The 16,016-nt window shown below is 33.6% G+C and overlaps 1 protein-coding gene across 3 annotated transcripts in view; it reads left to right on the forward strand.

Annotated features, from left to right (window-relative positions):
* LOC144442350 (inactive ubiquitin carboxyl-terminal hydrolase MINDY-4B-like) overlaps positions 1–16,016 on the forward strand; it is a 47,705-nt gene that overhangs the window by 16,309 nt on the left and 15,380 nt on the right. For all 3 annotated transcript variants that reach the window (XR_013481630.1, XM_078131667.1, XM_078131668.1), the window contains 3 exons: positions 3,333–3,375; positions 6,016–6,101; positions 15,641–15,760. Coding sequence is in view for 2 of the 3 variants with exons in the window: in XM_078131667.1 (XP_077987793.1) it covers positions 3,333–3,375; positions 6,016–6,101; positions 15,641–15,760 (249 nt within the window). In the remaining variant the exon portion in view is untranslated. The remainder of the gene's footprint in view (positions 1–3,332; positions 3,376–6,015; positions 6,102–15,640; positions 15,761–16,016) is intronic.

Genomic DNA, 16,016 nt, shown 5'->3' on the forward strand with positions numbered 1-16,016 from the left:
CTAAAGTAAATGAATCGTAACTTTCTTTGAAAATTAATAGTGTGGAAAATATAACTAATATTGATAGGAACTACAAATAAAGTCTAAGTTTATTGCAAAACACAGGAAACTGACATAATGGGCTATAAATTTGAATATAAGTATTGAACTGAAAAGAAAGCATTGTATATTCATTGCCAAGTGGTTCCTAAATTGTAGGAAGGCAGCGTGATTTATGTTGTAATATTTGTGTTCCTATAGTCATGCCTCAGACAACTGGAATTCTTATAATTAGCATGATTTTAATGACAAGCTACAACTATTAGCAGGTTCTATGTCTTTGCCACCTCACTGTCTGCCATACCCTATCTAGAGTGCTTTAAATCTACCACGTCAAATGGTCTTGTCTCAGAGTTGCTATGGTGACAGTAATAGGTTGTCTGGCGAGTAGCCAATCACGTGTAGGTTGTGTTCAGTTGGGTTATCGTTTTTAGTAGACACGGGGAAAGGAAAGCTGCATGTCGATGTGAGTATGTCATATTGCGTAATTTTTTGTTGTAAAGTGGTCACGGGTTTGTGATTTTGTTTAGAGATTGTGTTGTCAAGAGAGTCAATATGGTCAGACCTTGAGATGTCATAACTTTAAAGATTTAAAATGTGAGATTGTTAATACTCTACACTTGTTTTCATTTACCATAACCTCAGTAGAAGGTTAACTCACTCGTATGTACATGGATGCCTGCATGTGTAGGTGTATGAATAGTTTTGGAAACTAGGACAAATCAATTTCATCAAAGTTTGTTTGAATTAACAGAATATTGCCAGGCTTAAAGATCATGTGTTGCTATATGCACTAATGTTTCTATAACGCTCAGCAGCAATCAAAATTGCTTTTGACCATACATGTATGCAGACTCTTGTTTGTGTACGTAATATAGGTACAATTTCAAATCTACTCCGACAATGTCCATTTTAACAAAATACTGTATTAGACTATTAGTGGAATGAAGGGGATGCTATTAGGTTTAGATATATCACATGTTGTTATATTTTACTTGTTTCTCTCACATACTGTATCCATGATATCAGGTCAAAACACTAAATACATGGTATACATACAGTCTAATTTTCACAGTTCAAAACCACTCCAACAAATAGAAATGTTGTTAATTCTATCAAACTAATGTTTGAAATAAAGGGATACTATTAGGTTTAGATATATCACATGTTATATTTCAATGTGTCTCTAAGGCAGCTGTTTCACACAAGGCAGCAATCAGGTCAAAGCACTTGTTAGGTGTATTTATACATACAGTCTTGTTTGTATACTTGTAAAAAGGTTCAAAACTATGACAAATAGAATTGTTTTATTCAATTTGATTAAAACATTGTGTCTTGATGATACTGCAGTATTTTAAGTTGCTATATTTTCACTTTAGTTCTCTAACCCAAGGCAAAATTGCCTTGTGTACAGTTGTTTTACCTATGTGCTTAGGTTCAAAAACTAGGACGTGCATGAACTGAAAGTTGATCATGTCATATGATAGTATGTGTATTGACAACTCAACAAGTGTCTTGATCAACACATGATCATGGCCTATTTGTGGAGTGTAAGTTTAAGTGACTGTGTTATCCAATTTCAGTCAAACAGGACGTGTCTGTTATATTTCAACTGTGTGGCGTTATTATAGTTGGCTATTTGACATATAGGAAAAAATTGCACTAGGTTGACAGATTGGTATGTTGAATAAATAGTTAGGCATAAACTAATGAGAGAGAGAGATAACGAGAGAAAATGAGAGAGAGAGAGAGAGAGAGAGAGAGAGAGAGAGAGAGAGAGAGAGAGAGAGAGAGAGAGAGAGAGAGAGAGAGAGAGAGAGAGAGAGAGAGAGAGAGAGAGAGAGAGAGAGAAAATGAGAGAGAGAGAGAGAGAGAGAGAGAGAGAGAGAGAGAGAGAGAGAAAATGAGAGAGAGAGAGAGAGAAAGAGAGAGAGAGAGAGAGAGAGAAATGAGAGAGAGAGAGAGAGAGAGAGAGAGAGAGAGAGAGAGAGAGAGAGAGAGAGAGAGAGAGAGAGAGAGAGAGAGAGAGAGAGAGAGAGAGAGAGAGAGAGAGAGAGAGAGAGAGAGAGAGAGAGAGAGAGAGAGAGAGAGAGAGAGAGAGAGAGAGAGAGAGAGAGAGATAGAGGAAACACTAGAATAATAATTGATCACTGTCTTTATTGGGAAGTCATACAATTCATAGATTGATTGATATGTGGTAATTTTGTGGAGTGATTGATTTAATAATTCATTTCATTAATGGATTTCACTGGAAAGGACCACATGTTGATAGATTGATCAATTAATCTTGTAATGAAATTGACATGTACTTGAATTTACCTATGAACCAAATCATTTGTTGATTAATTCAGTGGTTGATTGATCAGTGAATGTATGGATATTTTGATATAACTGATTAACAATAAATGATATATTTTGATTGATTAATTGATTGATTGATTGATTGATTGATTGATTGATTGAGTGATTGATTGCTTGGTAATAATTTGATAAAATACATTTAATAAGTCAAAGTGTGTTGTTTGTGTAATCAGTTATAAAAACATCTGGACTGTCTAACTTTCAATTCTTAGACAAACATCAAGCACATACAAAATAAAAGTCCCAAAAACCTGTTATGTCCTGTATTTGTTACCATTTACATGTAAGTCTATAATGTCATATTGACCTGTGTAATAACCAAAAACTCAGCCATGGATATACTGTTCATGATTATGTTATGACACTCTGCCAACACACATGATGAACTACAGGGATTTTTATTAGCCATGGATACTTTATTCTTTACATGGCTCAAAATTAACAGTAGACTACCAAAATTAACAGTAGTCTACCAAAATTAACAGTAGACTACCAATTCTTGTCATGGGGCCACCATAATTTACAGCTGGTAGCCTGCTCAGGCTACCACTGATTATGCGAGGATGAAAGATTTGTGGACACGAAGTATTTTAATAACACACATATTTCCAAGAAAGGAACCCTGTTTTTAGTTCAGGGTTAATTTATAGGACTATTGGTCATCATCCTTGGGCTGCCACTTTCTGAAATTGGTAGCACACTAGGACTACCAAAGAAAAAAAGTTAATTTTGACTTGAGTCCTGCCTCTGAACTCAACTGAACTGAACTGATTGGACAAATTAGTTCTGACAACAAAACATCACAAATATATTGAAAACACTTAGAACCAGAAATAGAATCATTATAAATATTAAAGGTACTTGACACATGGGATCTGTAACGTAATTTTGATTTAAATATTCATAGTTTATTTACTATTATTTTTTTACAGAAAGTAGAAAGAAGTGCATATCCAGAATTGGATTTATCTGATGGTAAGTATTGTGATCAAATTTATTTATTTCATATGAATTCGTCAGTGAAAATATTACAATTCTCTTTCTACCAGGGGAGTATTTATTTGTATGCAAAAAACTACAAGTTGGGTACTCTGCATCACATGACTGCCAAGAAATTGAAGCATTTTCTTATGATAGCTACTGACAATTTGAATTATGCTGTATAAAAATATTATTTGTTCAAATTTAAGTGTGCGATGGTTATATATAGATATTTAAACTCTTGATAAATATGCATGGAATTTGTGTTAAGTGTTTCCACTTTTAAATAATGATGACTGAAGTTTGATATTTAGGTGCCAAGTTTAGTAAGCCTTTTAATTTAAAAGCAACATATGTTGAGAAGTTGTAAGAAATTGGAAACTTTTGATTTATTGTATGTTGAGTTTATATAGGGAGGAATTTAGCTGTAGGGGGTTAGTGACACGTGTCAGGACCTATGTTGTTATTAAACAGAGTTGCGTGTTATACCACACACAAGCCACGGTTGAACAAAAATATTTGTTTTTATACCCGAGTCATTCCATGTTTTGACAATTTACATCTATATTATTGATTGGTTGTTAGTGATGAGTTCTGTGATGCTTGTAACACAAGTCAAAACATGCAAAATTATGATTATATTTGCCAAGTTTTCATAAATTATGCTTGAGGAGGTATGATTATACATATATGTATTACTCCTAATATTTCTCTTCATTAAGCTGGAAAATACCCATGATGTAATTTTATTTATTTTATTTATTTTCTGCATCCCTTTTATATCAGGGGCTCACTAAAAACATTAGGAGCAGCATTTACATAGAAGTCAAATTCATACAAAATATCATGTTAAAATAGCAACTAATAACTTCAAAGAAATAATAAGAGAGAAACAAAGAGAGAAAAAAATTACAATTCTCCATCAGGTTAAACATGTTTTCCTATGTTCCATTGCACTAATTAGAAATCGCAATTAGGTAATTACAAGTCTCTAATCCTGCCACACACTGGCACAGTCATAACCTTTTACATGGACTTCACCTGAAGAGGGTTTTAAGGGTTTGACACTACTCGTCTAGTGACTCATAGTAACAAGACCCCTTAGGTCATTTGTATTTTCCTTGGCTGAATGAAGAAATATATTGGGGAATAGTATTTCAGTGTACTAAAGATTGAAGTATTATGGAGTCCTTGTATTAACATCAATAGTGAGTGTCAAATTCAGACTGCGGTATTAGAGCTGTAATGATATATCAGCCCAGTTTCTATATTGAAGTGACAAGAAAACACTTTCAGACAAATCATGATGAATAAATATTGCAGAAAGGTTATAGTGCATGGCCAGGTTAGACTAAAAAAACTAACAACAGCATCAGGAAATGTTGTAAAGTATACACAACTGTCTATGTTTAATCAACAGTCTGACGGTACCTACATGACTTCTATATACACCATGGTTTAAGAGAAAGTATAGTTTTATTAAATGATGGGCGTATAGACTAGAGAACGTTTTATTATTTAGTTTGAGAAACAGCAGGCATTTGCTAATCACTTTTATGTGGTTCGAGACACATTAAAATCCATTTATATCTTATTGGAACTGTTTACATGGCAGACAAAAAACGGTCTTGAGTTTAGATGGTTGTTGGTACAAGAGTTTCATGTATTATTTCTGTGGTATCAATTATTTTATCATTTGGTATACACTATCCACACATATCGTTAACCAGGTCTGTGTAAGCTTACACACATTCAGAATCTATTTACATGAGTCTTCTTGAAAGTTAGATGGAAAACATAAACTTTCTGACTTTGAAAAAGCTTTTCCCTTTTCTCGTTAAAACCAAGATTTATGGAGGCTATACACAGTCAAAAACTATTTAGATGGTGTCTTTTTGAAAGTTGGACGGAAAACATAAACTTTCTGACTTTGGAAGGGGGGGGGGGGGGGCTTGTTTTCATGATATTCTGATAGTCTTTTATAAACACATCATATTTGTGTGAATGGTCGATGGTATTTGGTCGATGGTATTTGCTAAACAACTTTTATTATTTACTCAGAATATAGCAAGTACTTGTTAAACCGCTTTGATGTAGCTCCAGGCACAGAAAAAATCATTTATTCCTTATTGAAACTACAAAATGTACTCTGTAGCCATTCACAAACATACTTTAAACAGACATTTGTATACCTGGTTTTATGAATGGTTTACAGTTTTACAGCTGACATTTCATTAGTTGGGTAGAGTATAGCAAGCGCTTATTATCCACTTTGATTTAGGTCCAGATACATAAAAATTCATTTATTTCTTATTGATAATGCATGGATGGCAAACATAAACCTTCTAAAGTTTGAAAACTTCTTTGTATTTGAGTTTGTCAACAGAGTTTATAAATCCCCCTAGATTGTAAAGGCTAATCGTGTGTCAATTGATACACACTGGTGGGGTAGTATTTAGTACTTGCTATATATACCAGTCTATTCTGATCAGATTGTGTGTTGCTGAAAAGCTTCAAGTAGCTTTACCATGTTTGTAAGCCGAGTGTATGGGTTTCCATTCATGTGTGTAATCAAGGTTTTTCTACAGGCATAAAGTGAATAATTCCATTGTATTGTTTGTTGTTATTTTGCAGTGAAAGTTGAAAAGGGGCCAAAAGTCATAATGGCAACTGAGTCCAGCCTTCCGCCAGGTATTCCTATCACTATAGAAACTGCCACAGTAAGTATGAATTACAAGGTTTGATTTCTGCCCATTTTTTTTTTTTTCACAGCTGCTGTAAATTTAAAATCCTATATAAACCTCTATAGCTGGATACTATATTTTATGTTTATTTTGTGCCTTCTGTACTGTTAAGTCACAGCAAATACTTTGCCTATTGAAATATATCTGATTCAGCATTTACATGAAATGGTGATATCATTCCCTACAGCTGAATAAACCCATATATACAATGTAGTCTTTGATAGAACTGTGTACACTGTCTTTTGGTATAATCATGAAAGACATACAGACTACTTACGTATCGGACAACAAATTGTACACAAAACGTTTACACTAAATGGTACAATCATTCTGATTAGCTGAACTAACCAATACTAGGGTACAATGTAGTCTTTGATGGAACTGTGTACACTGGCTTTATGTCCATTGGTAAACAGTCCGGAGACTTGGACTACTTATACTTGTTTATCAACAAATTGTACAATAAACGTTTACTTGAATCATTCTGATGAACTGAATTAAAGCAACGCTACAAAGTAGTCTTTGATATTACGTGTACACTAGCAAAATATCCATTGCATTGATGAAAACTCTGAATGAGGGACCAGGGTTTTACGTGACACTATACATTACATCTTTGACGCAGACCATCTATTTACTTGTCAAACAGTTTTAGTGGTATTCTTAATGGTACTTTTGAAATATACTGGGTACCTTATATTTCAATAAAAACACTCTTTGTTGCGGTGCTCTGCCTAAATAATGATGTATTAAACTGATGTATTTGTTGAGGATAGGAATGAAGTAGGTAAATTCTACCTAAGATTACAAGTACTCATAACTTTGTCACTAGGTTCCTTGTGAAAAGTATTCTTTAAAAGGTGTGAATAAATTTGTAAACTTCCAATAAGAAGTGTGAATAAATTGTAAATGATGAAACACTACTTGGTTATATTACTCTGACAATCTCAATCAACCAACTAATGAATCAAAAACATTTCTAAAGCACCGGAACCCAGTACACAACATTATTCAAAGATGTTTAGCAAGTATTAAACAAGTAGGGGTGTTTAAAATGTCCTCGCAAACAGATGACTCTCTTTGTCTTTCCTGAATTTCTCAATCTTGGTTGACTAAGATAGATGCAAACTAAAACTGTGGTTGTGATCATATATCTTGTCCCTGCCAAGGTCTATGAGTATATACTCACAAACTTTCATGATCATTCAGGGTACATTTGTGGGACTTCCAATGTGTACAGTATCTTGCTTGTAAATTGATTCGATTCACACCACAGAGTCACCACTATTACCCACTTGTGTATTAATCTACCACATAAAACAACAATAACTTTTAGTTTGTGTCTATCTCAGTAAACCAAGGCTGTGATTGCCAGAGTAGTACTAGTATTTTCCAAATCTATAGTGGTTCTAAAACCTTGTACAGAACAGAAACAAATTTAGCAGAAATAAAAATAAAAATCGCAACACATTCTTAGTTCAATCAAGTCATATCTACCAGAATAGAATAGAATACAATAGAATAGTTCTATTACTAAAATGGAATAGAGTAGAATAGAGAAGAATAGAATATTTCTATGAATAGAATGTAATAGAATAGTAGTAAAATACATTACTATACAATGCAATACAACACAACCCAGCACAACACAACACAACTCAACTCAGCACAGCATGATACGACGACACAACACAGCACAGCACAACACAGCACATCACACCACAACTCGGCACAACACAGCACAACACAACTCAGCACCGCATGATACAGCGACACAACACAGCACAGCACAACACAGCACAACACAACACAGCACAGCACATCACAACACAACACAGCACAACACAACACAGCACAACACAACACAACACAACACAACACAACACAACACAACACAACACAACACAATTAACACAATGCAACACAACACAATTAACACAACACAACACAACACAACACAACACAATGCAACACAACACAACACAATTAACACAACACAACACAACACAACACAACACAACACAACACAACATAACATAACACAACACAACACTTATATAGAACAGATTGGAATTGAATAGAATATATTTTGCTTGGAAGTATATAGTATACCTTAATACTAGATTAGTATGCTTTACCAGCTTTTATAATACTGGGTCTGTAGAAGATTTATAGCAATTTGGTATTTCATTGTACTGAACTCTACAACATTTACAGCAATTTGGTATTTCATTGTACTGAACTCTACAAGATTTACAGCAATTTGGTATTTCATTGTACTGAACTCTACAAGATTTACAGCAATTTGGTATTTCATTGTACTGAACTCTACAAGATTTACAGCAATTTGGTATTTCATTGTACTGAACTCTACAAGATTTACAGCAATTTGGTATTTCATTGTACTGAACTCTACAAGATTTACAGCAATTTGGTATTTCATTGTACTGAACTCTACAAGATTTACAGCAATTTGGTATTTCATTGTACTGAACTCTACAAGATTTACAGCAATTTGGTATTTCATTGTACTGAACTCTACAAGATTTACAGCAATTTGGTATTTCATTGTACTGAACTCTACAAGATTTACAGCAATTTGGTATTTCATTGTACTGAACTCTACAACATTTACAGCAATTTGGTATTTCATTGTACTGAACTCTACAAGATTTACAGCAATTTGGTATTTCATTGTACTGAACTCTACAAGATTTACAGCAATTTGGTATTTCATTGTACTGAACTCTACAAGATTTACAGCAATTTGGTATTTCATTGTACTGAACTCTACAACATTTACAGCAATTTGGTATTTCATTGTACTGAACTCTACAAGATTTACAGCAATTTGGTATTTCATTGTACTGAACTCTACAAGATTTACAGCAATTTGGTATTTCATTGTACTGAACTCTACAACATTTACAGCAATTTGGTATTTCATTGTACTGAACTCTACAAGATTTACAGCAATTTGGTATTTCATTGTACTGAACTCTACAAGATTTACAGCAATTTGGTATTTCATTGTACTGAACTCTACAAGATTTACAGCAATTTGGTATTTCATTGTACTGAACTCTACAACATTTACAGCAATTTGGTATTTCATTGTACTGAACTCTACAACATTTACAGCAATTTGGTATTTCATTGTACTGAACTCTACAAGATTTACAGCAATTTGGTATTTCATTGTACTGAACTCTACAAGATTTACAGCAATTTGGTATTTCATTGTACTGAACTCTACAAGATTTATAGCAATTTGGTATTTCTGAAAGGATCAGTGTCTTAAAAAGAGGTCTTTAAGATGACTAATAATGCATGTCAGCAGTGATTATCAGTCATCACTCTCTGTCAGAAGTCAAAGGAAATTAAAACAGATAAAGAGACATAAACCAGTCTTCCTCATACCAAGCTTGACAGGGTCTATTTTTACATTTTACTTAAAATAGAATGACTTGAATAACAAATACTTTGTGCAATTTACTAGTCTGTAAGGTACGCCGTGACGGTGCGCCCTCAACCATCGGCCAACCCCTAACACGTGTGAGAGGAGGCCGGTGAGGGCGAAACGTCACGACGTATCTTACAGTCTAGCAATTTACAAACCCGGAAATTTTATTTTATTGGCTTTTGGAAGGGGATTGGTTGGGTTGAGCAGGTATGGTGATGGAAATAGAAATAGGATTGCAATGGTTATGGGGAATGTGTGGGGCAGTTTACCTTCAATGCCAATTTGATGTGCAGTAATTTCTTGTGACCCACCACAATTTGATGTTCCCCTATCTTTAAGTAGTGACTGACAAGAAAACCTAGCTATGGTTCATTATTTTGACCTTTTGCCAGAAAATGTTGTCTTTCATTAGCAGGCACCCTGGTGCAGGTTGGGATATATTTGGGTTGTGAGGGGGAGGGGGAGGGAGGAGTAGGGGTGGTGGCTAGAAATAGTTGGCTAGTTAGGCCAAAACTAAATTAATCTGGATGCCATCATGATTTATAACTAAACCACGTCTGGTCAAAGTCCCTCAATCAGCACAAAAAGTTGTTCATCCAATCAGTAGCATCCTGAACTGACAAATATACGAAATTTGGGCATTACATAACTACCCCCAATAAACACTAACTTTATGAGGGACTGTGTTATTGGTTAGACTGTGATGTTAATGACTGTGTGGGTGGCTGTGGATGAATTTTAAATTGCATCTCATGCATCTCAGGGCTTCCAGAGTAATGACTTTGACTAGACTGTGAGTGGACGTTTAATGGTAATGATACTGTAAAGAAACAATACTATGAGTGGAGGTGTAAATCTTAGTGATAATGAATAGGAACTAGACTAGAAATAATGTAGAGGAATACCTTTGAAATGTTACGACAAAGTAAAACAGATAAATAAAGAGCACATTCCAGTTGCTATGCTGACAAGTAAATCACCAACTGTGTCTTTAGATATACAAATATGTGATTTATGTATCTTTAGGTTCAATGTGTTAATTGGTTGTGACCATAGAAATATCTTATGACTAATTTCACAGTCTGTCAATGTGAATTATTAACTTGTTCACACTTCAGTATTAACTTTAACAAGTACTCTCTTAAATCTGAAAATCTATCTTGTATATATTTATAGCTGAGATGCAGAATAATCAACCAATGCATGAAGTATAACCTGGATGATTTTCATGCAGGATTTTTCAGGGTGCTGGGAGGATGGATGGAGATTGCGAAGGAAAATGTCTTCTGACATGGAAGGCCAAGAAATTTGCATACCTAATTACAGTTTTGGTTATAATTGCTAAATTTTGGAAACACCAGTAATAGTGTGAAATCCTTAGATACAATTTGGTGAGATTCATACCTTGTATAATAACTTAAGGGTTTGTCACTACTCATCGAGCAACTCATAGTTACAAGGCCCCTTAGGTCACTTGTAATTTCCTTGGCTGAGCAAAGAAAAATATTGAAGAATAATATCTACATGTAATTGTCAAAGATAGTGAATATGAAGGTAGTGAATTTGAAAACCAATGGTCAGACTGTTTTATCTCAATATAAATCATTTCACTAACACCTCTTTGATTGTAGTGATGTACAGCTTTGTTTGGAGAAGAAAGATAGTCAAGTTTTGTGTATCAAGGGAATATTTATTTGTTGGCATTTAGGGAATACACAAAATCTTTTTGGGAAACACTGATATCCTGGGAAAAACTGATATCCTTAAATACCTTGATATCCTGGGAAAAACTGATATCCTGCTCAACAGATGTTGAGATAAAAAGATGTCAAATATAAAGGTAAATGTAAGAGTAATTCAAATGCAAATAAATAATTCCATTGAGTCTTGTTTGATAGCAGCTGTACATGAAAGTTGTTTTTTGAAAGAGAAAGACCAATGAGGTAAAATACATTTTGATAGTTATCCTATGTATTCAGCTGTTTTACAAACCTAACTGTTAAAATAAAACACTTTGTATTGAAGTCTTTTAGGAATTAATCAATCGATAGTAATGAGGTATGTCTCCATTGTGCCAAAATATAAAAAAATGTTTCACTAGTCTAGTTTCTTGAATAAAACCCATAAGATAAGTTTCGATACTAGTAAAAAATTCCACCTATTTGGATTGATACTGAATTATTCCTGAAATGGTTATTAACAGAAATCGTTGTCCAAATTCCCAGTTAAACTATTTATTAAATCTTGGACTTGTCTCCATGAATTAAATCATAATGTTATACTCAAGTCAAGTCCCAGCATGGATATTTCCTTGTGTCATCATCGTGCACTCATAGTTGGACTGGTAATAGTTTTCTCAATGAACCAAGCTAGTTTGTAAAATACAAAATTTCCAGCCAAATATTGAAATTAAAAAATCCTAAATTATTAAGTTTCTCTGCAACTTTCCTACTATTATTATTCCTATCTGTCTAGAAAGTCTTTTAATTATCCGTTAATTGTTCAACTAAAATCCACTCAACAAAAACTCATTTTTTGACACTATTTATTTCATTCTATGTATATTGTGGGCAGGAAATATTACTTTGCTACTGGAATTTGAGTTTCATAATTTTTTTATTTGTTTGATTAGATTGAAAAAAAACAATAACCTAAGTTTTTGATAGTGTATTAAAATGCTTCAACTACTTTGGTGAAAACTGGCAGCCCTGAGGCAAGGTTTTTTTCATGACAAATGATTTAATACATATTATTATTGGTACAAGTTTTAAAACAAATTTATTTCTGTAAACCTCAAGGATGGAATTGGAATTCACAATAATTCCACACACAATCGACATGTATTCATTGGAAGCAAAATGAAATAAATCTCACTGACTTGGTCTAAGGCTGTGTAATAAACTATAAAATTAAAAACATTGCGTGAAAGGCGAGCTACAGTTGACGCATTGTATTTTAACCTTGTAATGAAGTAATGTGATAGTACTTACAAGTAAAACCAATTGGAGTACACTGTATTCTAACCAATCAATTATGTTATTTAATACTGACAACTGAAAACCACTCATCCATGAATAAATTTTACGATCAATAATTTTATTGTTGACCTATATCACACAGTATTTTATTCACTTGTAAAGTCCATAAAGTGAATTCAACGACTTGTTATAGTCCACTAGATTATAATGCTAATGGCCATTCATAAAACCAGAACTTTTATGATGAAAGTTTTATACATGGGCACAGTTAGGTGACAAAAAGTTATGAATTTACTGTCCATCTCATGACCCCTTGTGACTGTTATCATTTAGATATCATTGTTGAAGAGATTGTTATACTGATTTGGTGTAAGGGAGGTTGGATGAATAGTTTGTATTTCAAATGATATGTACACAATAGATTGGGTTACTTGTATTTATTTCAGTTACGATATATATAGTTGAAAGCCAAGACCTTTCAATGTTGATTATACCACATGCCAAGATGATGTACATCCAGACTAATATAGGCAATATGATGTGATTTACTAACTGTTGTAAAGTCACCTCATTAACACACACACACACACACACACACACACACACACACACACACACACACACACACACACACACATGCACACATGCATGCACACATGTTTGCATTTGTGCATATGTGTGTGTGTGTGTGTGTGTGTGTGTGTGTGTGTGTGTGTGTGTGTGTGTGTGTGTGCATGCATGCAGACATACACACACACCAGAGACAGATACACATACACCATAATCATTAATGCACATACCAATATATTGACATACATATACACAAACATATACATACTCAGAGAGAGAGAGAGAGAGAGAGAGAGAGAGAGAGAGAGAGAGAGAGAGAGAGAGAGAGAGAGAGAAAGAGAGAAAGAGAGAAAGAGAGAGAGAAACATAGACATATACTTACATACATACACACATATACATGTACACACACGTGGAGAGAGATATATACACTTTGCCTCAGGGTACTAGTGCTAGCCTACAGACAATGTTATATGGTTTTAACATATATTTGAAACTTGATTTTAAGTTAATTAAAATTTGAAAATGAAAATTACCTGTTGTCCCTTCCTGATTTTCACATGAATTCACTGGTCAAAACAATATTGTAACCTCTGACCACAATATGATTAATAAGTAAAAACAAACTGTCAAAGTGTTCTGACAGTTTCCTGTATGTATGTTCATTGATAGATTACATACTTGTAGCTATTCATTCTGAAAAAAAGGTATTTTATTGCTATAGCATCATTGATCATTAAGATAAGTACTTGCCTCCAGTATGTGTCACTTTAAATCTGTGTAACAAGTTTGCGTGTTGACATAAGCATTTGGAAATAAATGAAACTCTGTATGTCTGAATTCCATTTGTCACATTGAATATAAAGGGTATATGCCATTATTTATCTATGTAACAAGTTTCATTGTGGACACAATAATTGTAAAGTCAATGAAACTCTGTATGTGATTTCCACCTGTCACTTTCAATACATGTGCTTGAAATTGATGAAAGGTTTGGTTGAGTTGAAATTTTGTTTCAGGCATTTTTCCTGATCATATTTGATGTTAATAGTTAGTTCAAATCTGAAAGTTTTTAAACAAAAATCATTACCTTCAATTTCAAATTGAAATTTATAATTTATATCCTCATGTCAACATAGTAAACAAATTACAATTTTTGGCATTTACAGTTCTTTGAAATTCAATTCACAGTTTTTCTTTTGCAGACTAAATGAATCAGTTTATTTCAGAACAATAAAGCCACAGGCCCAAGGAGCAATCAATGTTACAAACGTTTCATTTCATAGAGGGAGATTACTCTCTATTTTTCATTGCAAAATAAATGAAGCTAAATTATCTAAATAATTTACATTATCAGAATTCAAAAGTGAAATGAACTTATCATAGGAAGGATTTAAACAAAACCACCTTGGCAACAATTCATTTTGAAGGTCCTTGTAATGACTGATGACCACTTTCATAATTTCCAGAGTAAATAATCATGTATGCTCCATTTCAGTATAAAATTTACATGTGTGCTTTTTCAATGTAATAGAACCATTTGTACAAACTAAACATTCATTGAGGTTGCCGCATCTTTCACATAGTCAATACAGTGTATGATTGTTCTGGTTTTCAATATCTACTTATTAACTCTGAGAGTTATCTTCAATCTATACACTCCATACCATTTTCTTTTCTCCTGGCCAACATTCCTTTGTAAAAGACAGTGTACTACTACTGGTACTATTGGGCTTTGTGATATTCTTGTTTTGACCATAAAGGCATTTATTTTCAATCCAAAATCTAGGAAATCTAGTCTGTAAAATACAGACATTTGTGCCATGCTACATTTTGTATCAGCCAGCAGTCATTGGTGGTTAAGAAGCCTGATAGGGCTGAACAACACAACGTATCTTACAGTCTACTAGGAAATCCTATCCATTTTATTTGCCTCGGTACACCCTTTGATCAAGACAGTGTATTGTTTGGTGTTCTTGATATCCTTGTGTGACAAGTATTTTCAGTCTCAATCTGTGCCATCTAAATCACTTTTATTTGTCACTGTACACCATACCTTTGATCACAACAGTGTACTGGAATATTAGTGTTGTGGTTTTCATGGTTTTCAATATCCATGCATGACAAGTATTTAAAATCTCAACATCTTTGGAATCTGAACCCCCTCCCTATTCATCTGTACATGAAACCTTTGATGACAACATTGTATCTGTATACTTGTATTACTGTTGGGGTTTTCAATATCCAAGCCTGACAAGTATTTTCTGTGTCAATCTAGGCAATCCGAGTCATTTTATTTTCATCTGTACAACATACCTTTGATCACAACAGTATTTATAGTGTTGTGGTTTTCAATATCCATACTTGACAAGTATTTTCAGTGTCAACCCCTCCCCATTCTGCTGTACATGAAACCTTTGATTACAACATTGTATATGTATACTTGTATTACTGTTGGGGTTCTCAATATCGATACCTGACAAGTATTTTCAATCTTAATTTAGGCAATCCGAACCACTTTATTTGCATCTGTACAACATACCTTTGATCAAGATTGGAGAAGAGCTACCTTTACATTCCAAAGCATCACATCACCATGTCCATATGGAATCCGAACTCAAAAGGTAAATTAATACTTCATGTACTATATAGCATGTCTGTTTCATAACTCATGTAAAACTGACTGTATCGTAAATTTAATTTTTTTTTCAGAAAGAACTCATCAATTTTGATGTTACAGATTAAATCAGCATTGAACGAAATGTATAAAAATATGTTTACATAAAATTATGTGATGCAGAATAAATGAGAGAGTACAATACATGTATACCTTATTGTAACTGTCCATACCTTTGATAAAAAGGCAATAGAAAATTCATC

Source organism: Glandiceps talaboti, chromosome 11 (genome assembly GCF_964340395.1).
Source record: "Glandiceps talaboti chromosome 11, keGlaTala1.1, whole genome shotgun sequence".
In the NCBI taxonomy this organism is placed as follows: Eukaryota; Metazoa; Hemichordata; class Enteropneusta; family Spengelidae; genus Glandiceps; species Glandiceps talaboti.